General features: G+C 40.6%; 2 protein-coding genes and 4 non-coding genes across 6 annotated transcripts; all 6 read left to right on the top strand.

The window, feature by feature from the left end:
- The first annotated feature begins 735 nt into the window (after nt 1-735).
- On the top strand, nt 736-9303 carry hectd3 (HECT domain containing 3). The gene is made up of 20 exons (XM_046052715.1): nt 736-827; nt 1177-1639; nt 2488-2741; nt 2834-2969; nt 3272-3393; nt 3700-3813; nt 4438-4520; nt 4649-4814; nt 5112-5193; nt 5696-5878; nt 6187-6239; nt 6343-6511; nt 6617-6730; nt 6837-6926; nt 7348-7554; nt 7738-7867; nt 8424-8498; nt 8664-8745; nt 8887-8958; nt 9075-9303. Exons 2-20 carry the CDS (start codon nt 1286-1288, stop codon nt 9157-9159), a joined length of 2571 nt encoding a protein of 856 aa, XP_045908671.1. The 5' UTR covers nt 736-827; nt 1177-1285; the 3' UTR covers nt 9160-9303.
- A 1108-nt stretch (nt 9304-10411) lies between these two features.
- rps8a (ribosomal protein S8a) lies at nt 10412-14304 on the top strand. The gene is made up of 6 exons (XM_046052704.1): nt 10412-10430; nt 11403-11509; nt 11784-11883; nt 12125-12300; nt 12997-13126; nt 14150-14304. Exons 1-6 carry the CDS (start codon nt 10427-10429, stop codon nt 14257-14259), a joined length of 627 nt encoding a protein of 208 aa, XP_045908660.1. The 5' UTR covers nt 10412-10426; the 3' UTR covers nt 14260-14304.
- On the top strand, nt 11553-11662 carry LOC123973164. Its single transcript, XR_006825552.1, has one exon. It is a non-coding gene; the product is annotated as a small nucleolar RNA SNORD46 (small nucleolar RNA).
- On the top strand, nt 11949-12017 carry LOC123973162. Its single transcript, XR_006825550.1, has one exon. It is a non-coding gene; the product is annotated as a small nucleolar RNA SNORD38 (small nucleolar RNA).
- Nucleotides 12679-12748, top strand: LOC123973161. Its single transcript, XR_006825549.1, has one exon. It is a non-coding gene; the product is annotated as a small nucleolar RNA SNORD38 (small nucleolar RNA).
- LOC123973163 lies at nt 13722-13790 on the top strand. The gene has a single exon (XR_006825551.1). It is a non-coding gene; the product is annotated as a small nucleolar RNA SNORD38 (small nucleolar RNA).
- Nucleotides 14305-20619: the final 6315 nt, after the last annotated feature.

Raw genomic sequence — 20619 nt, forward strand, 5'->3', positions numbered from 1 at the left:
CCACTGAATGCTTTGTGGGTGGTGGAGCACACTGAGACCTCTCTGGTGTCCATCTATTTGATGTACAGCAGCTCCTGTTCCCGGACCCATTTGATAGAACCCCGGGTGCATTTACTTTTCTTCTTGGGGTATCTTTTCAAGTGTCCTTGTAAGTGCGCCATACAACATAGTCCAATTCATAACGGTCTCTAAACACTTTCAGGCTTTTATATATAATAGTTGTTTTATAATAGAAGTCGTGTGACTCATAATGAGTGATATAAACATATTGTAAGAAAGTCCTTGTGCTAAAGTGAACTTGCCTACCTGTGTAAATTATAAAGTCAGTGGTGTAGCCATTGCTGAAGTCAGCCAGCTCAGAAAGCCCATTTGAACTTTCTATTCTTTGAGAAAGAAAAGGCTTTGCAGAGACAACTTGCACCTGATGCAAGATATGTATATATATGGAAAATTAAGTACTAGTTCCTCATAAATATAAATGGGGCCTAGCTACTTATCCTGCACCTCTGCATGGTATATAGGGCTCATGCAAACTGCAGTGTGCATGGGTGGTATGCTTTTTCATATAAGGCTTTTACTTGAATCCACGTGGCCTGCCTGTAACGTTACCACCAAAAATAAAACAAAATCTGTCTCTTATTCCGCACACTCAAATTACGGTGGTGTTTTAAACATTTGTAATAAAGGATTAATGACTTTTATTTTGAAGTACAACTGACGAAGGCCCGAGAGGGTCAAAAGTCTCTTATGCGCTTCCGCGTTGTGAGATGGAAGGAATCCACACCGATAGACGAGTTCCACATTAAATATACTTGTCTATAGTAAGGGTATGTTGTCTCTGTTTGTAGACATGAATTTTCTTTTTAACTCATTAAACAATTTTCTGTCCTTAACTTCTGAATAAAATTAACGCGACTAGCCAAACGGTTCTGATTCTAGATAATAGCTAGCTAGCTTGCTAATGTTAGCCTACTCTCATGGTTTAGAGGGAGTCGATACTTTTCTGTGATGTGTCAGCGGACTTTTGTCGCTGATTAGCAGATTTTTATTACCTCTTAGACTCTGTACACATATAATAATGGACCTGGAAATCAAATACATTAACGGGATGTGGATGTTGTGTATTGCATTCTCTGTTTCTCAAGAATATTCGGTTTTGTTTGGTTTCTTTGACAGGAGCATCCCCTCGCAACCAGGCAGGAAAACAGGACAGTGGTGTAATGTCAGTTGACGCCCCCGTGCTGCTTAGCTGCTGACTGTCACCTCCACCATCGGCATCAAAAACATGTCTCTGGGCGACAATCCTCACCTGCTGCTCGGCAGGATACGCTTCCTGAACAGGTGCATCGAGTGTTTCAAGAGGGGCGAGTCGATGCCGGAGTGTCTGTGTTTTGTCCCCAAAGAGGTGTGCTACAAAATCTGCAAGGATTCGTCATCCACCTCCTCCGCCTCCTGCGGCGCGTCTGCAGGAGGCTCCACCGTCGGGAAAACGCTCGTCTCCGTCTTTGAGAGTCCACACCAGACTACACACATTAAGAAAATGTGCAAGTACAACATTGAACCAAAGAAAGGGACTTGTATCCGGACAACAGGGGAAGAATACTGTAACAGCCAGGGCCTTTGGGTCAAACTCAATAAGGTAAGCTTCTGTCTCTCTATCAGGTTACATCATCTTGCGATCCAGGCGGTTTACTGTGTGCTGTAGGCCCTGTCATTACTTTAATCTACTTTACTTACTGAACAACATGACATTGCTTTACTCTTTATAACAGTGTTTGGGTGTAATGTGTACTAATTCATCATTTTCATCTTTGAAATCGCAACATGTTGACAGGTTCCCATTACTTTTTGAACTACAGACATACTTTGGCAAAATAATTGTAAACATTTTAGAAAATGTCTTAGACCTGTTCTATCTTTATTTCAAATAATAGAGTTCATCTCACAGCAGGAAGGTCCTGGGTTCCCAAATCAGAACTGGCCAGCTTCGTTCGGCCTTTCCGTGTTGAGTTTGACATTCTGAACACTTGAAATATGGTGTAAAGTTAATAACTAAGGGTCAGACCAACGTTAAAATGAGAGTTAAATTTTGACACCCGAGTATTTTGTTAAATGGACAGGATGTATAGAGCTTTTAGGATTTGTCTGTCACTGACGGAGTCAGAGCTACCAGACAAGGTTCTGGCCTGCTCATCAGGAGCAATGTGAGTTCAGTGTTTGGCTCAGGGACACTTTGACATGTGAACTTAAGTAGCCAGTGTTCAAACCACCAACCCTGTGATTAATGGATGACCCGCTGGACCTCCTGTCAAGTCCTTCTACACAACATGACATGTTATATTCAAATGCCTTAACAGACATCATGATGTCAATGACATCAGGAGAAGAGGCTTTTATGTTCATTGCACAACCCTACTTGTCCCTCATACGCTAGGTTGGTTTTATTGCCTATTAATTGAGTTTTCACGGTTCATTTTCTGTGTCCAGGAGCAGCTGGAGGAGCACCGTCCGGGCCTGGAGCTGGAGGAAGGCTGGATCCTGGTGTGTAAACACACAGAGGGAGGCGACAGGCTGGTGCCGGTGGAGTCACCAGAGACCATCAGCAGACAACAGCAGCTCTTCGGCTACGACCACAAGCCCTGCAACAGGTGGGAGCAGGTGGTAAATGTGGAGAACGCCCTTTACATCGGCACCAAACCCAAAATTGCAGAGTGTGATGAAGCTGCCATCCAGAAACTACGGTGAGCATGTTTGTGAGAGTTTTGTGAGAGTCGAGACTTTTTGGACAGCAGTAGATTATTAAATTAAGCTGTTTTCCCCTTAAATCCTCAAGGTATGTTCCTCCCACCTGGGCATACGAATGTGACGAGGACCTGGTGCACTACTTCTATGACCACATAGGGAAAGAAGATGAGAACCTGGGGAGCGTGAAGCAGTGTGTGACCAGCATCGATGTTTCTTCATGTTCGGTGAGTCACAGATACCCAGAACAGTCTAAAACAGCCAGTCCTTACAAAAAACAGGCAAAGTTATCTGTTTTTTTCCCCCCCGGATTGTAGATTCAATAAAAATAGTACATATTGGTTGTTACTAGGCATGGGAGGCGTCTGTGGATCGATACAGTATTGCCACAGAAAATATCACGATACTATGCTTTACCGATTTTTTTCCCCCACCCCTAGTTGTTACGTTGAGTGGCATGACCTTGTATAAAACCTGTACATATGTACACATTTGTCGGTGATCGAATTACCTTGATATTTGCTGATAGGAGGACCCCAGTGGAGGGGCGAGCTGTCTGACAGATGGAGACACTGAAACTTTCTGGGAGAGCGACGGCATGCAGGGACAACACTGGATCCGCCTGCACATGAGGAGAGGCACGGTGGTCAAGTAAGGAGCTGCTCAGCAACAAAGTTGATAAAAAAAAACAAGAAAAAAACGCCAACTTTAGTTTGTGCAGATTACATTCATATGAGTCATATGAGTGCCAGTAATGCAGAGTATGTTGTAATTGTCATTTTACAAAATGAATTATTTATTTGTTATTTATTTATTCTGATCAGTTTCTCTACAGTCACATGTTGGATGTGGCTTTTGTTGAGCTACTCATTAACATACGACTGTGTATGCGATGCAACACCAAACCTTTGCTGTATTAAGTATAGTATGTATACTGTGCCTCTCTTTGCTCTCCAGTAAGCTGATATTGACGGTGGACTCTACAGACGACAACTACATGCCCAAGCGAGTGACCGTGTATGGAGGAGAGGGCGACAACCTGAAGAAGCTGAGTGATGTCACCATAGACGAGTGAGCCTTTTGAAAAGGACTTTGTCACACAAAACTCATTGCTTTGGGCGCCTTGTTAGAGCTGTCACTGTCAATAAAAGCAGAAAGCCCAAAAATAATCTTTTTAAAAAAGAGGGTTTCAAAGATATATGTATAAGTATATGAGACTACTACCACTAGTTTTACATTAAAGCAGACAATGTTTTGTGTCAGTCTTTAATACTGCTGCTTTTCAAGGCACAATGAGTCATACATCATCTACAGAGGAAATCACATGTATAATAGTTAAGTTGGATATTATTTAGGGAAATAAATTAATTCGGAAAAAATATGATCATAAAATGTGTATTCAGGAAGGAACCAATATTACTGTGGACAATACCTAATGTTTACCAGAAGGCCGGGATCTACCTGATATATTGTTCTAGCCCTGTTAATAATGTGATGCTCTGCTGAAGAATCAGAATCTTTCTTCTCGTGAAAAAAGTAGAGAAATATAAATGTAATGTGTTAATTATGAAGCATATTTGCCCGCCGCATCGAGCCATTTGATTTCCAGCAAGGTGACAAATACCAGGAATTTGCATTGTTCATAGTCAGTTCGCTACAGTTCTTTGAGCTACCTCTGCTCTTTTTTCCCTCTAGCAACCTGATCGGAGAAGTATGTGTGCTGGAGGATATGACGTCTCACCTGCCTGTGATTGAGGTTCGGATTGAGGAATGTCGAGGTGACTCTTTTTTACATGTTTCTATGTTTATTTCACCAGGTATTTCCTGTGATTTGAAACACTTATGTAAATTTTCTTTTGCTGCAAATGCTTCTGTAGTGATGTCATGAACTTTAAATGCTTTGCAGATGAAGGGATAGACGTCCGGATCCGAGGCTTGAAGATCAAGTCGTCATGTGAAAGAGACCTGGGTCTGAACGCTGATGTTTTCCAGTCCTCTAACCTGGTGCGCTACCCCCGTCTGCAGGGCAACACGCCTGACGTCCTGTACCGCAGAGCACTGGTCATCCAGAGGTAGCTTCATCTTACTGCCAGGGTTCTCACAATCAGGGGAAACATCATAGAGTTAAATATTTCTCACTGTTGTTTTTTTGTTTGCTTTTTTTTTGTGAGAAAAATGTGTCGAGAAGGTTTTGGAAATGTCATGAAAATCGGTTTCTAATGAACCAGTGACGTGTTTCAAGTGAAATTCCAACTCCAAAGTATTTTAATCTCAGACTTGCAAGTTAGATTTAATGCTCTAATTATCTTGACTGCTTCTAAGCATTTCTCAGTGTTTAACGGTAGTTATTTTCTTCTGTCTCTCTGCAGGTTCATCTGTCTCCTGGACAGTGTGCTCCCACACTTGGTCCCGGCCTGGGACTACAGCCTGGGCACCTTCAGTCAGATCAAAGTGAGTCATTGTAGAGCTTTTAAAATATACAATACCAGGCGTTGAATAATAGTTAAGCAATAAGCAGCAATAAACTCCCAACAGCTGTTCTTACCAGATATATAGTAAATTAAAAACAAGTATGACCCTGGGTTGCTTTTATTAAATGGCAGTGAAACAGTGTTTTGAAAAGGGCTCAGGGAATAAAAGTAAAAGCTTCAATGAAAGTCATTGAGTGCTTTTCAAAACGATCAAGGTCTCAGCTAAGGTATAATTTATTGTCATTTTCTCCATATGCAGTACTCAGTATACAGCGGAGCAAAATGCATTTCGTCAGTGCTCCAGTGTACGCAATAAAGAAACAAACAGGTTAAAAAACAAACAATAATACATGCTATCCACTACTAATACTGCATGACGAGTCTTAAAAGCTCAAACTTAAAGACACAAACTTCATAAGCTTCCAAAATGAAACTCCATCCCAGTGTTTTTATTTACTTGTGTGTTCTTTGGCACCCTCTAGAGCATAAAGCAGTTCCTGCTGCTGTCCAAACGCCGCTCAGCGCTCATCACACAGTGCCTGAAAGACTCCGAGACCAGTAAACCAAACTTCATGCCTCGACTCTACATCAACCGACGTCTGGCCATGGAGCACAGAGACAACCCCTCTCTGGACCCCAGCTGCAAGAACGCTGTGTTTAATCAGGTATAAAACACTTAGTAAATTTACTCAATTACACAATTTACTCAGATACTTGAATGAATCCAATAATATAGTACATAAGTTTGAAATGGGCCATTCTGCATATCGAGTACTTTTACTTTAGGTACTTTAAGTATATTTTGATGCTAATAATTTTGTACTTTTACTTAAGAGAAATGTTGGACTCTCTTTCTTGTAACAGTGTATTTATAACCTGTCTGAATACTGACACCACTGTAAACCTGATGATGACAATCGTCATCTCAGTGACGAGATGTGTTGGCTTATGTTTTGTATTTTTCTCCTTGCAGGTGTACGAAGGTCTCAAGCCATCTGACAAATTTGAGAAGACTTTGGATTACAGGTGTGCATCTCAGGCTCATGTGCTCGATGTTTCTTGCATTAATGTGAGTGTAACTCAAGGGCATTAAAATCTTTATCTAACATCTCTCCTCTTGGTTTGTTAGATGGCCTGCTCGGTATGACCAGTGGTGGGAATGTAAGTTCATTGCAGAGGGAATCATTGACCAGGGAGGTGGATTTCGGGACAGCCTGGCAGACATGTCTGAGGAGCTTTGCCCCAGCTCGGCCGAATGTCCCATGCCTCTGCCGTTCTTCAGCCGTACGTCCAACCAGGTAATCACTCACCATCGCTGCCTGCGCACATTCGGGATCAGTCTGCAGTCAAGTGTTCTCACTGGTTGTGGCTTTTTCTTGACACGTCTTTTGCTGGTCTCTCAGGGCTCCTTAGAGGCCAGAGATTACTACGTCCCCAACCCATCCTGTAAAGAGTTCCACAAGTATGAGTGGATCGGTCAGCTCATGGGAGCTGCTCTCAGAGGAAAAGACTTCTTGGTGAGCGATGCTCACTCTCCACCTACTATTGGTTGTTAACATCGCTTTAAGTAAGATCGGATCGATGTAGAGACTTGACTCTCTGGCTTCTTGTCCAATCCTGCAGGTCTTGGCTCTGCCTGGGTTGGTTTGGAAGCAGCTGACTGGGGAGGCTGTCAGCTGGAGTAAAGATTTCCCCGCTGTAGATTCTGTGCTGGTGAGGACATTATTGGATTACATAGGAAACTCTTACACCTGCTTAAAAGTTAAAAAAATATACATGTTAGCTTTCTGACTATAGACGAGGCTCTGCACACTGAGTTTTATACATGTACAGCACTAAATAATCTTTGGTAATCAATATTTTTGGTACTTTTTAATATAATTTAATTTTCTACTGACATCATAATCTAATAATTGCACAGATTCAAATGTACTTTTAATGATCAATAAAATAATTGAATCACACTTAAATGGTTTTGAATTTGACAAATGGCCTTTACTGCATGACACACCCTCTTGTGTCTTTCCCATTGTTGCATTAATGGAAAGAATCACTGAACACTAACTGTCTGGTGTGGCCGCTAATCCTTCTTTTTCTAGTCGTTGTCTCATGTTAAATGTGGATGTGTGTTCAGGTGAACCTGCTGGAGGCCATGGAGAACATGGACCAGGAGACGTTTGAGTTCAGGTTTGGCGAGGAGCTGGTGTACACCACCCTGCTGAGCGACGGCCAGATGGTGGAGCTCATCCCTGGTGGCAGTAACGTGGCCGTTCGCTACGAGGACCGCAGCGAGTTCAGCCGCCTGGTGCAGAAGGCTCGACTAGAGGAGAGCAAGCAGCAGGTGGGACATCAAAGTCATTACACTTTGCCTTCCTATACGTTACTACGTCACATGTGGTTAGAATATCTCTCGTTGCAGGTGCTTTTACTCCTCAGTAAAAACTCATCCAGTTATTATGGTGTGTGTATAAAGCTGCCAAATCAGTGCAGTGTGTGCATGTATCTGAATATCTGTGGATTACAGATTGCAGCTATGCAGGCGGGGCTGCTCAAGGTGGTTCCTCAGGCGGTGCTGGACCTGCTCACCTGGCAGGAAGTGGAAAAGAAAGTATGTGGGGACCCGGAGATCACTGTGGAAGCCCTAAAACGACTCAGTGAGTATCCAGCTTAGAATTGATCTTTGACAATAAACACACATTTTCTGCTTGATTGAAGAGGCGACACGATGTTTGATTTTAGCCGTGCTAGCAGCATGTAGAGAGGGCAGTGTTAATTGGTCGGTCAGTTGGTCCACTACTTTTGTCCAGACTGAGATAACTATTGGAAAGATTGCCATCACTTTGGGGATCCCCAACTCTTTTTCTCTAGTGCCACAATGAGTTTGACATTTGTGGTTTTGGGTGTCATTACTTTAGATTTCCATGAAACTTGGTGAACAGATTCGTGTGATAATTAAAGATATGGGATCCCATTGATATCACAACAAAGTCCAATCAAACAGGGTGTTAACAATATTGCCAGATTATCAGAACTACTTCATTTGGAGGTTAAAATGAGAGTCAAGTTAATAAGACCCAAGTTGTTATAAACCAGAATTATTTTATTAGGGAAAAGCCCCATAGGTTTTTGATTGTAAATCTTCAATTCAATACTATAGTTATGACCCTGCATCACTGTAATCCATCAATGTTGTTTCTTTCTCCCTACCAGCACGCTATGAGGACCTGGAACAAAGTGACGTTAGAGTGCAATACTTATGGGAAGCACTGACGAACTTTACCAATGGTCAGTTCACTGTTTGTCAACATTTTGCAGAGCATGTCCTCTGGAGTGAACGGCTTTCACGACGTGTCATATTAACTACCTAGTTATGCAGAAGTAACGGCTATGTCCCGAGAATAATGGTGTTGTACTCAGTGACAGAAGATGATTTTGAAATTTTGTTTTCAGAGGATCGCAGCAGGTTCCTGAGGTTTGTAACTGGTAGAAGTCGTCTTCCTGCGCCTATCTACGTCTTTCCTGACAAACAAGGGTGAGTGCAAGTACATTCCTAAAACAAATGATTACAAGAAAGAATACTATTTTTGTATGGATAGCGAAATAGCCAAAGAGAAAACTTAACATAACTTGATTAATTTCTCTGTTTTTAAATGTTGCCTGTTTCCTGATTTAGCTCTGAAACTACGGATTCACTTCCTCAGTCCTCCACATGTTCCAGCACTCTTTATTTACCCAACTACCCAAGGTATACTAATGTTCTGTTTTTATATATTGATGTGCATATAAATACTTAATTACACACATATAAGGCTCTGGTTGGTTCACATCCCTTCCTTTCCTCTTGTTCGTTCTGTCCTGCAGTGCAAAGGTTTGTGAGGAGAAGCTGCGTTACGCTGCATACAATTGTGTGGCCATTGACACGGACATGAGCCCCTGGGAAGAGTGATCTCTCTGCTGCTTCACTAATCAGACTGCACACTTTACAAATCACTGTTGAATGGAGAAATCTTTCCAGGTTTTTCACCATATCTTCATAATTGCCAATTCATCCTAGCTGTATATAATAAATAATTAAATATATGGAAACATGGAAATGACTTTGGGGTTTTTATTGATGACTTCTTGTGTTGCTTGAATGAAACAGTAAATGAATTGTTGTCTGTTAAATCTGTTTTCGTGTTGTGGCTGGCTTGTCAATGTCATTGGGACATTGTAAAAAGATGTTTAACATTTGGTTTCTTCATGAGGAATGTTTTATAAATAAAACAGGAACCAGCATATTGTGAAAATCTTAGATTTTAAAATCTTAAAATCTCACTCATATAATGAATAACTTCTTTGTATCAAATGAACTGGTGATGGTAAGGGAGGGCAGCCCATTATGTTTATGAACATCAAGTCCCTGTATTCAGAGAGCACTATAATACAAAACAAATCTTTAATTTGTTTAATGTTTTATAACACAGCAAAATCTGACAGAAGATTTAAACAGTAGAATTTTGAATGAACTATCATATTACAATAAGATACAAATACTTGAAAATAAAGTTGTAGTTTGACAAAAACTTAACTGAATGTCCTCGTACTAGCTTTCCACAGATAATATAAAAATACAGATTTTTAATTATCTCCATATTTACCTGCTGTATATATAGATACATAAATATGTATTTCTTAAAATGCAAATACAAATATGTATTTAATATATTAAATATAATCATGATTAGTATTTTATATAATTTATTATATGATTGCTTTAATACAATTATAGTTTAATAATAGTTGAATAAAAATATCTATAAAATAAATCAGCAGAAGATAAATTAATATACAGTATTGATTTCTTGTCTCATTAATTTTTAGCCTTAAAAATTGAAATAAAGCCAAAACGATATTTAGACAAATTAAATAACATAATTCAAGGGGTTAATGGTAATTATATTTTAGTGAATGTACATGAAAAAAAAAATATTCAAAGATTTGTTAATGGAACTGAATTTTGTAAAATTGCATTACTTCAACGTCAAAATTATATAATTATTAACAATGATTTCACAGGTACGAATGAGTTTAGGTGATGATACTCTGTGGCGAACAACAAAACCTTTCTCGAACAAAATATCGTTCACGATGTTGTGAATTCTCGCGATAACACGTGGCTTCAAACCTCCCCATGATCCTTTGCGGTTCCTCTTTCTAGCCGGCGCCTGAGAATGGGTACGTGTTTTCATGCTCGGGTCGGAGGGAGAATCCTAGTCCATCTGATGTTTTAAAGAAAGGATATTCAAATAATGGTTTGCAATGTTGAAGCTAAATGTTATTTGAATAGATATAGTTTGAACTTTGCTGTCTACAGTCAGTTTATCGTATTTTATTGAAATTATTGCTGTGGTTGTCTGAAGTGGTCCAAGATGGCTGCTGTCTTTAGCCATGTAGTGAGCTGATAGTGTGCTTGAAAACAGCACACGTTAGTTTTTGAAGCTTTATAATATTTAACCATGATTCAGCGTTGTGTACTGAACATGTTAACTGTCCACGAGTACTGGTCTGGAGAATTGTAAAAGAGCGCCAGACTTGTGGAGGGATAATGCTAGCGTTAGCTAGCGTGATGGTCGTGATCGTGTCATGCTGCTGCACTGAAACGCTCGAGGAAATACTCCGTTTAATACCCTGATAAGGTAGTTGGGTGACTTTAATATAATTTATCTGAAAGTTATGTATATTAAGTTAACAAATGTATGTATTAGACACTTGAGGTGCACGCTGTATCCTAAAGGCCACAGTATGATTGTGAGATCTCATAATTGCTTTAAAACTGAAGCTGGAGAGTTTGTGTAAGGACAGCGTTGAAAACACAATATGCATCAACTGTTCAGTTGGACATCCAGCTCAACACATGTGAGCTTTTGGTTTTATTATGAATTTTAAATGATTCTAAATGCAGTTGACCACGATGTTGGAGAGTCTAGCACTAAGTAGAGTAACAACCATGCTGTCCCATTAAGCCAGGACGGGAGCATACGATTGCTTGAGTGACATGATGAAACTCTTTAAGCGGAATCCGAAATTAAATTGCGGACAACCTACCTTGGAGAACTGATTGCTCAAGCCTTGACAGTGATTGTGTAGTTTTGTCCTGTAAGTTGTCCAATGGTCTAACTGCTTGTCCTTACTCCTTCATTTGTTCAGGTATCTCAAGGGACAACTGGCATAAACGCCGCAAGACCGGCGGTAAACGCAAGCCCTACCACAAGAAAAGGAAGTATGAGCTCGGTCGCCCTCCTGCAAACACAAAGGTAAATAAAACTAGTTGTTTCCTTTTTTAAAATGGACATGTGTAGCGTGGGTGATGAAAACATGACCTTAGGTAGGTCTTTTTTTTGGGCCGTTTTGGTTCAAAGCTTTGGACTTGCCAATGTTAGGACTTGTCATAGTTACACTGACACGCTTTAGCACATGTTCATAGTATATTTCCATGAGCCATCAGAATACAACCTTTACATGTGATTAACCTGAATTCTGTGCACACTAACTGTATCAGTACTAATTTGAAACATGTCTGTCTTTTAGATTGGACCTCGTCGCATCCATACAGTTAGGGTGCGTGGTGGGAACAAGAAGTACCGTGCTCTAAGGCTGGATGTTGGTAACTTCTCATGGGGCTCTGAGTGTAAGTGTTTCAAATGGCACTTCAGTTTCATGGGACTTTTGCAACTCTTTAATGTTTCACCCATCTTTCCATGAGGATAACTTTGTCCAGTTCTGCTACTGAATCCAAGTGGTGATAACAGACACTCTGAGAAAGACTATCTATTTTTTTATGATGACTTGCCGCATTTGTAAACATTTATCAAAACAATGGTGCTGGGAAAATTAGCTTTTGCTAATGGCACATGATTTTGTCTACACAGGCTGCACACGGAAGACCAGGATCATTGATGTGGTCTACAATGCCTCCAACAACGAGCTGGTCAGAACCAAGACTCTGGTGAAGAACTGCATCGTGCTTGTCGACAGCCTTCCCTACAGGCAGTGGTATGAGGCTCACTTCGCCACTCCTCTGGGACGCAAGAAGGGAGCCAAGCTGGTATGTATGAAAAGACATAAGCGTGGCACCCTAACTTGTTTGGCAGTGTTTGTAAAGACTGTATGGTGCTGCCATAATAGTTGAAATGCTAAAACCATAGTAACTAGATGGACCTATACAACGGTGGTGTTTCCTCTTAACACCATTGCTTTATGCTCTCAAGGTTTACACCATGTCCATATTCACTTCTGAGATCTTCCAAAAGGGGTCTGTCCAATCTAATATCAGATTGAGTTTTGTATATGCAGAATAAAATGAGATTTTATGTGGTGGTCTCTAAACATTTGAATACATTTACTTTTTGACAATGACCAGAAGTTATTAAACCGGTCACAGTGGCATTTTTATTATAAAGCCCTGTCTGATCTGGTGCTCGTCTTTCCATGAAGATAACTTTGTCCAGTTCTGCTACTGATTGAAAGTGGTGAAAATGGAAGACTCTGAGAAAGACATGTTGCTTACACTGGCAAAATTACCTGGTGTTGCTAGTGATTTATGTCAGGGGCTGCCCAGTAGCACACCTGGTAGAGCATGTAGCAAGGCTGAATCCCTAACGCAGCTTTTCGGGGATGAGTACTGCCCGTACCCGTTGCTGCATGTGGTTCCTCTCTCCCTGCCTGCCTTGTCTCTCTACAGTACTGTCAAAATAATGTGCAATGTCTTTCATGTTAATCTAAAACTTTACATCTTCTGTAGACTCCTGAGGAGGAAGAGGTTCTGAACAAGAAGAGGTCAAAGAGGACCCAAAAGAAGTACGATGAGCGTAAAAAAACTGCCAAGATCAGTCCCCTCTTGGAGGAACAGTTCCAGCAGGGAAAACTGCTGGGTGAGTCTGAACATGTGCATTCTTCTACTGTAGCTTTCACCAGTTTAACTGATATCTGCATCTCCTTTTTAAGAGACTGGAGCAGTGATGGACTGTTCTTGAAAGTCAGTCTCCCAGGGGTTTATTTCAAAGAAATGTCATCAGCTCATGTGTTGCATGAAAATTGCCAGAAATTGGGATTTTTACTGCTATGTCAGGTGCTTATTTCAGTAACGCACAAAGAAACACTCTGGTCACTTGTCTTATCTGAAAATGAGGTTATTTGAGTCCAAAATATCTGAACCTTCATTAACCTTTTTAAATGAATATAATTAATACAATTAATAATAAATATTCACTTGCCTTGGGAAATGCATGCGTTTAGGGATATGGAATTGAGCAAATCTAATCCTGTGGGGATACTTCAGTCTGGGTGAAGTGTAGAATTCAGTCCAACTTTATTAGATTAAATCTACATGCAATCTAAAATTCATCTATAGGGAAAGGGGTGACCAATACACTTGTCTAAATGCACAACCAGGGTCAAGATAAGACTGTAAAAAGGTGCTCTTCACGGCATCTGTATTATAAATCTCTGTCTGATCTGCTGCGTGTCCTTCCATGAAGATAACTGTCCAGTTCTGCTACTGAATGAAAGTGGTGATAACGGAAGACTCTGAGAAAGACACGTTGCCGACACCGTCTGGTATCTGCTGCTGTTAACCCAGTCTCGGGATGTTGAATATTAACACATGCCCCTTATATATCTGTGGTGCCCTTAAGCAAGACACTTAACTGTATAGGGGCCAACAAATGACTGACTGTACGGGAATGCCTTCATGTGTGGGTCTGTATTGCGGTGAGGGTGAAACAGGGCAGGTTCTTGCACTCTAAAAGGTCAAGTGTCGGCTATGAAAGAACCACAAAATCCTGCACCGCCTGACAAAAGTTTAATTCCTAATTTGGGAATTATTTTTGGCACTATTGCCTGTTTAAGGCACATCCACCTTCCTTGATTAACGTTTACCCTCTTCCTTCCTGCAGCTTGCATCGCCTCCAGACCTGGCCAGTGCGGCAGGGCAGACGGCTACATCCTGGAAGGCAAAGAGCTCGAGTTCTACCTGAGAAAGATCAAGGCCAAGAAAGGCAAATAGATGTACAGCTGTTTGATACGTCAATAAAATCAGAACGTCCCACAACTGTTTGCTGTCACTGCTTTGCTCTTTATTGGTGGGGATCTAATCTTGGTGGAGTTAAAACTCTGAAGTGACTAGGCTCTAATAAGCATGGCGCAGGGACACATGACTCCTCCTTTCAGAGGCTGAGAGCAAAATATAAACACGACTTGTTTAATGTTTTGATTACATCCTGATGGTGAATGAAGCAAAGACAAAATGGTACAAAGTATTTGTAAAAGCAGGGTGTTCGATATTATAAGTTAGTTTTAATGTTTTTAACAGTACAGACATTATCAGCATGGTATGCCAAATGGTCAAAGTGCTTATGCAGTTGATAAGAAGTACGTTGTATAGTGTACAAATGTAATTCTGTTTTGGTGGAGTTGCGTGTGTAGGTTAATAGATTATTTACTTTATAGTTTTGTTTTTAGCACTTCGCCATAAATTATACTGAATAACTATCCTGAAAGAAATTCTGTTGCAGTAAGAGTGCAAATCTAAAATACCAATGCATCCAAAATATACACTGCCAAAAATATTAATCAGGTTAACATTAAGGATGCAAAGTTGCCCATAGCTGAAGTTGAGTGTATTAACTACAATGTTTTGTATGTAAAACCATCTGTAAATTATTAATCAGATTTAAATATATTGGAGTAAAGTACTTAAAAACTGCACATAGGTACAGTAATAGTTTCATTTCACATCATCCATCCCTCCTGGAATTATTCAGACATTAATCAACAAGTAAACATTTGTGATGATACATTTACATGAACTTTGACCTTCCAATTAATTCAATAGGTTAGTTCACCGTTGTCATGGCATCAGCTTCTTAATGTCTTCTGCACAGGCACAAATCTGGTAACATTTCACTACGGCTTAGTAAGTTAGCAAACACGTTCACAAACGTACAACAGCTATTTGATTATCTTTATAGCATACATTCAAGGGCATTTATTTAGTTTATGATGAGGCTGGACAGAAATGGGTTGAATTTTGAGTGTTACCCCGGCCATCAGAACATTTAATTGAACTGGCACCATAAACTAAATACTGTTATGTTCTTTTTAAACAAGTGCTTTCCTGCAAATGCAGTCTCTCCGCTGGGAATGTGTGCAGACTCCGGGTTGTTCACCACCATGTCTGCAGTTATAACAACCGTTAGTGCTTTATTATCGTACTCGTAAACAATCATTCTGCTATTATTACCATGGAAACCTCCATTAATACTTTGAATACCACTATTATTTGTGGATGATGCTGTCAACCTGGGTCTGCATCACATCCTGCAACACCTCGACTCTCCAGGGACATATGCTAGGATCCTGTTCGTGGACTTCAGCTCGGCGTTCAACACCATCATCCCGGACATCCTCAGCACCAAACTCGTTAAGTTTTCTGACGACACAACGGTCATCAGCCTCATCCGGGACGGTGATGAGTCGGCCTACAGACGGGAGGTTGATCAGCTGGCTCTCTGGTGCGGTCAAAACAACCTGGAGCTTAACACGCTCAAAACTGTGGAGATGACCGTGGACTTCAGGAGGAGCCCCCCCCCCCTCTGTCCCCCAACACCATACTCAACAGCCCTGTGTGTGCTGTGGAATCCTTCAGGTTTCACCTGAAGTGGGAGCCCAACACGGACGGGAAGCTCAACCTGCCTAAGGACCTGCTGATCCAGTTCTACACAGCCTTCATCCAGTCTGTCCTCTAGACGTCCATCACTGTCTGGTTTGGATCTGCCACCAAAAAGGACAGGTACAGACTACAACGGACAGTCAGGACTGCAGAAAAGATCATACCATCGTACCATCCTGCCCTCCATTCAGGACTTATACATTTCCAGAGTCAGAGTCATTCATATTGTCATATTGTATATACTGTATACCAATCCACCTACCTCATGTACGTAACACCACACATACTACTTATTTATTCCAGTATTCTTTGCACTCATCACACTGTGTACATGTATGCTTGTATGTGTATGTGCATCAGTATATCACATCTAACTCCAACATGTACATAATAATAACAATAATGGTAATAATAATTTTTCTCCTGCATCCTTTGCACTCTGTTCATCGCACTATTGTGTCAATCTGTCTTTTGTTCATAGTGTGTATATATGTGTTCTCTATACTGTAGCCTGTGTTTGTTTATTATTATCTTATTGTATGACTGTATAAATAAGCACGTCATGAGCATTGTCCAGAGTCAAATTCCTCATATGTGTACACATACCTGGCAATAAAGCTTAATCTGATTATTTGTATTGCATTTACAATCACTACTATTAGTTGCTATTACCAATTAATCTGTTATGGAGCTATTAGAGTATAGTAGTATTGCATGTACTTTACTACTATTGCTGTTGTTAATGCCACTGTTGTTGCTGTGCGTTGTACAGAAGGTGTTTGTGATGGAGTTTTCTGCTACCAACTATAGCTGGTATATAAATAAATTGTACAGTGAAGTTACTTCATATTGTACATGGTTATAGTCATGGTTGTCATGAACAGGATTCCATAGAAAAATTTAGCAAACATCTGAGAAAAAAGATTTTATGAGAGATTAGAGATGAATATAATCTGAATAGATTATAATGTAATTTGAGGGGACTTTCCATTTTAAAGCTGTACAGTAAAATAACTTTATATCTTTTTTGTTATATTCAGTGTCATCCTAAATAGGATTCCATTGAAAGTTAAGAAAGTTGATATACAGTATTAGTAAATACTGAATAATTACAGATGAGTTTTTATTATAGATTTTTCAAAATACATACAGTAAATGATTTGGTTGAACATGGTTTTATCAGAATCACTTTTAAAGGTCAGCTATGTGTACACAATACCTACAAGAAATTTGACTCTGGTTTTACAATGTCAAGCCAAGTTTTATCCATCCATCTATCCATCGTCAACCGCTTATCCTGTGTACAGGGTCGCGGGCGAAAGGCAGGGTACACCCTGGACAGGTTGCCAGTCCATCGCAGTGCCGTCAAGTTTTATTTAAAGTGCAAAATCACCAAAGACATGGTCCCAAAATGCATTGAAATTAAATAAAATAAACCATAAAATACAGAAAGCATGTAATAAAACACAAAATAAATTCCAATCACAATAAAATCAACAATATAAAATGATAAAATGATTTAAAATTTTAAAGTTTGCTCAATCCTGCCCTAACTAAAAGCTTTATTAAACAGAAAAGTCTTAAGTCTAACCTTAAAAGTGGTGATGCTGTCCGATTCCCAAACCCAAATTGGGACCTGGTTCCATAGTAGAGGCGATTGATAATTATATGCTCTTGTCTCAGTTTCTGTGTACACAAAACAAGTATAAACAAACAGGACGCAAACCACAGTCTACAAAAAAGCATAAACATAAACAGCAACGTTTGTAAATGCAAGACAATAGTGTAGTGAAATAGTTCAAAGGATGCTGGAATAAATAAATATTTTTGTGCGGTAATTATGCAGTATTGCACTACTAATTATGCAGTACTCAACTGCTAGTACGTGGTAAATATAGGTGCATCTCAGAAAAGAAGAATATTGTGGAAAAGTCCATTCTTTTCTGTAATTTAAGTGAAAAAGTGAAACTTTCATACATTGTAGATTCATTACACATAAAGTGAAATATTTCAGGCCTTTTTTAGTTTTAATCTTTATGATTACAGCTTACAGCCCATGCAAATCAATCCATATCAAAATACTGCATAGGCTGCAGTGTTCTGTAGTGCCTCCCTGTGGGGAGAAGCTGGAACAGGTTGTGTCCGGGATGAGATGGATCTGCCGTGGTATTTCCTCCCCTGTTTCTGACTCTGGACATGTTTAAGTCGCTAATGGAGGGCAGGTTGGCACCAGTGATCCTGTCTGCAGTCCTGACTGTCCGTTGTAGTCTGTCCCTGTTGGGTTTGGTGGGGGTGAATGTGTCTGCTTGATGTTGGAGAGAGGTGTGAATGTGGGCTTCTCAGATCTACAGTAAAACACATTCAGGTCGTCAGCCAGATGATGATTTTCCACAGTTGTTTTTTTTAGCTTTTCAGAGTAGCTCCTTTTTGCAGCTTTGAGCTCCTTTATATTCATGGTCATCATAAAAAATTTTTTAGTAAACTTCTACAGATTATGAAAAGGGTGTTGAAATATGAGTAAACTATGAATGGGTTATCATGTTATTTGGGGTGACATTCTGTTTCAAATGAGATGTGAGATTTCTCCAGGTTTCTGAAGTGAAATGTCAATTCGACATTGAACTAGACATTATGAAGCAGGTGCCATGACAACAGTAAACCATGAAGAAATGTGTTTGTGTAATTTTTGGTGTTGCATGGGATTTTAACGTAAGATTTCTCCAAATTGGTGCTGTGAAACTTTAGCCACCAAATTTGTGTTGTGATAGAATAAGACATGAGGAATCAATGGTGAACAGACCTATTGAGCAATAAGTTTGGTGAAAGATCAAAGTTCATACACGTGTCTGTGTTGGATTTTGTGTTGGAGGGCATTTCCTTTGCAACCTATTTCTGTCTGCGCTTATCATAGCGCCGACTAAAACCTTCTGCACATACAACAACCAGAAACCCTGGTTCACAGCGAAACTCAAGCAGCTTCATCAGACCAAGGAGGAGGCCTTCAGAAGTGGGGACAGAGTCTTGTACAACCAGGCCAGGAACACAATGACCAAAGAGGTCAAAGCTGCAAAGAGGTGCTATGCTGAAAGGATACCTACAGACACTCACAAACTACAAGAGACCATCCCCCAACACTGCTGGTACTCAACGACTGGCAGACGAGCTGAATGGTTTCTACTGTAGGTTTGAAAAGCCCAGAGTCACACCTCTCCCCCACTCCAACGCAATCTTCAAACAGTCACCTTCCCCCTCTGACCTCTCACCTGCACTCAAGATCTGTGAAGAGGACGTGAGCCACCTCTTCCAGAGGCAGAAGATCAGGAAGGCTCCTGGACCTGACGTTGTCTCCCCATCCTGCCTGCACACCAGCTTGCCCCCATCTTCACTCAGATCTTCAACAAATCACTGGAGCTGTGTGAAGTCCTTCAAACGCTCCACAGTCATCCCGGTCCCCAAAAACCCTCCATCTCTGGACTAAATGACTACAGGCCCGTCGTCCTGACATCTGTAGTCATGAAGTCCTTTGAAAGACTGGTGTTGGCCCACCTGAAGGACATTACAGGCCCCTTGCTGGACCCCCTGCAGTTTGTCTACAGGGCGAACAGGTCTGTGGATGATGCTGTCAACTTGGGTCTGCATTACATCCTGCAACACCTCAACTCTCCAGGGACATATGCAAGGATCCTGTTCGTGGACTTCAGCTCGGCGTTCAACACCATCATCCCGGACATCCTCAGCACCAAACTCACCCAGCTCACCTGAAGTGGGAGCCCAACACTGACAGCATCATCGAGAAGGCCCAGCAGAGGATATACTTCCTGCGCCAGCTCAGGAAGCTCAACCTGCCTAAGGAGCTGCTGATCCACTTCTACACATCCATCATCCAGTCTGTTCTCTGCACCTGCATCACTGTCTGGTTTGGATCTGCCACCAAAAAGGACAGAGACAGACTACAACGTACAGTCAGGACTGCAGAAAAAATAATCGGTGCCAACCTGCCCTCCATTCAGGACTTCTACATTTCCAGAGTCAGGAAACGGGCAGGACACATCACTGCAGATCCATCTCACCCCGGACACAATGTGTTCCAGCTTTACCCCTCTGGTAGACGCTACAGAGCTCTGTACGCCAAAACCAACAGACACAGGAACAGTTTCTTCCCACAAGCCATAAGCCATCACTCTGATGAACAGCTGATTTCTGACTCACAGTGTCAGGAACAATTCCTGTGCAATAACCCAGTAACTCTGTCTCTAATCAGCACCTGTTTACTGGTTTCCACTTATTATTTATTTATTCACCATTCTCTATTTCAGTGCTGTTCATACTATGTTCATACTATGTCATATTGTATATACTGTATACCAATACACCTACCTCAGGTCATAGGTCTTATTTATTTTTTCCAGCATCCTTTGCACTATGTTCCATCACACTGTGTACATGTGTACATGTATGCATGTATGTGTATGTGTACCTGTATATCATATCCACCTTCAACATGTACATAATGAGAATAATAGTTTACGCTTGCAGCCTTTGCACTCTGATCACTGCACTATTTGTCAATATGTCTATATTGTTTTGTTCATAGTGTGTATATTAGTGTTGTCTATACTGTAGTTTGTGTCTGATTTTATTTTATTATTATTTTATTATTGTATTATGGTATTTTTGTACAAGTAAGCACATCGT

The sequence above is a fragment of the Micropterus dolomieu genome, linkage group LG06, assembly GCF_021292245.1.
Source record: "Micropterus dolomieu isolate WLL.071019.BEF.003 ecotype Adirondacks linkage group LG06, ASM2129224v1, whole genome shotgun sequence".
Classification (NCBI taxonomy): Eukaryota; Metazoa; Chordata; class Actinopteri; order Centrarchiformes; family Centrarchidae; genus Micropterus; species Micropterus dolomieu.

Coding starts and splice junctions, on each gene's coding strand:
- rps8a (XM_046052704.1), top strand. Junction 11,884..12,124: donor CTTCTCATGGGGCTCTGAGT/GTAAGTGTTTCA, acceptor TTGTCTACACAG/GCTGCACACGGAAGACCAGG. Junction 12,301..12,996: donor GCAAGAAGGGAGCCAAGCTG/GTATGTATGAAA, acceptor CATCTTCTGTAG/ACTCCTGAGGAGGAAGAGGT.
- hectd3 (XM_046052715.1), top strand. CDS start 1,286: ATGTCTCTGGGCGACAATCCTCACCTGCTGCTCGGCAGGATACGCTTC. Junction 3,394..3,699: donor AGGAGAGGCACGGTGGTCAA/GTAAGGAGCTGC, acceptor TTTGCTCTCCAG/TAAGCTGATATTGACGGTGG. Junction 6,240..6,342: donor GAGAAGACTTTGGATTACAG/GTGTGCATCTCA, acceptor TTGGTTTGTTAG/ATGGCCTGCTCGGTATGACC.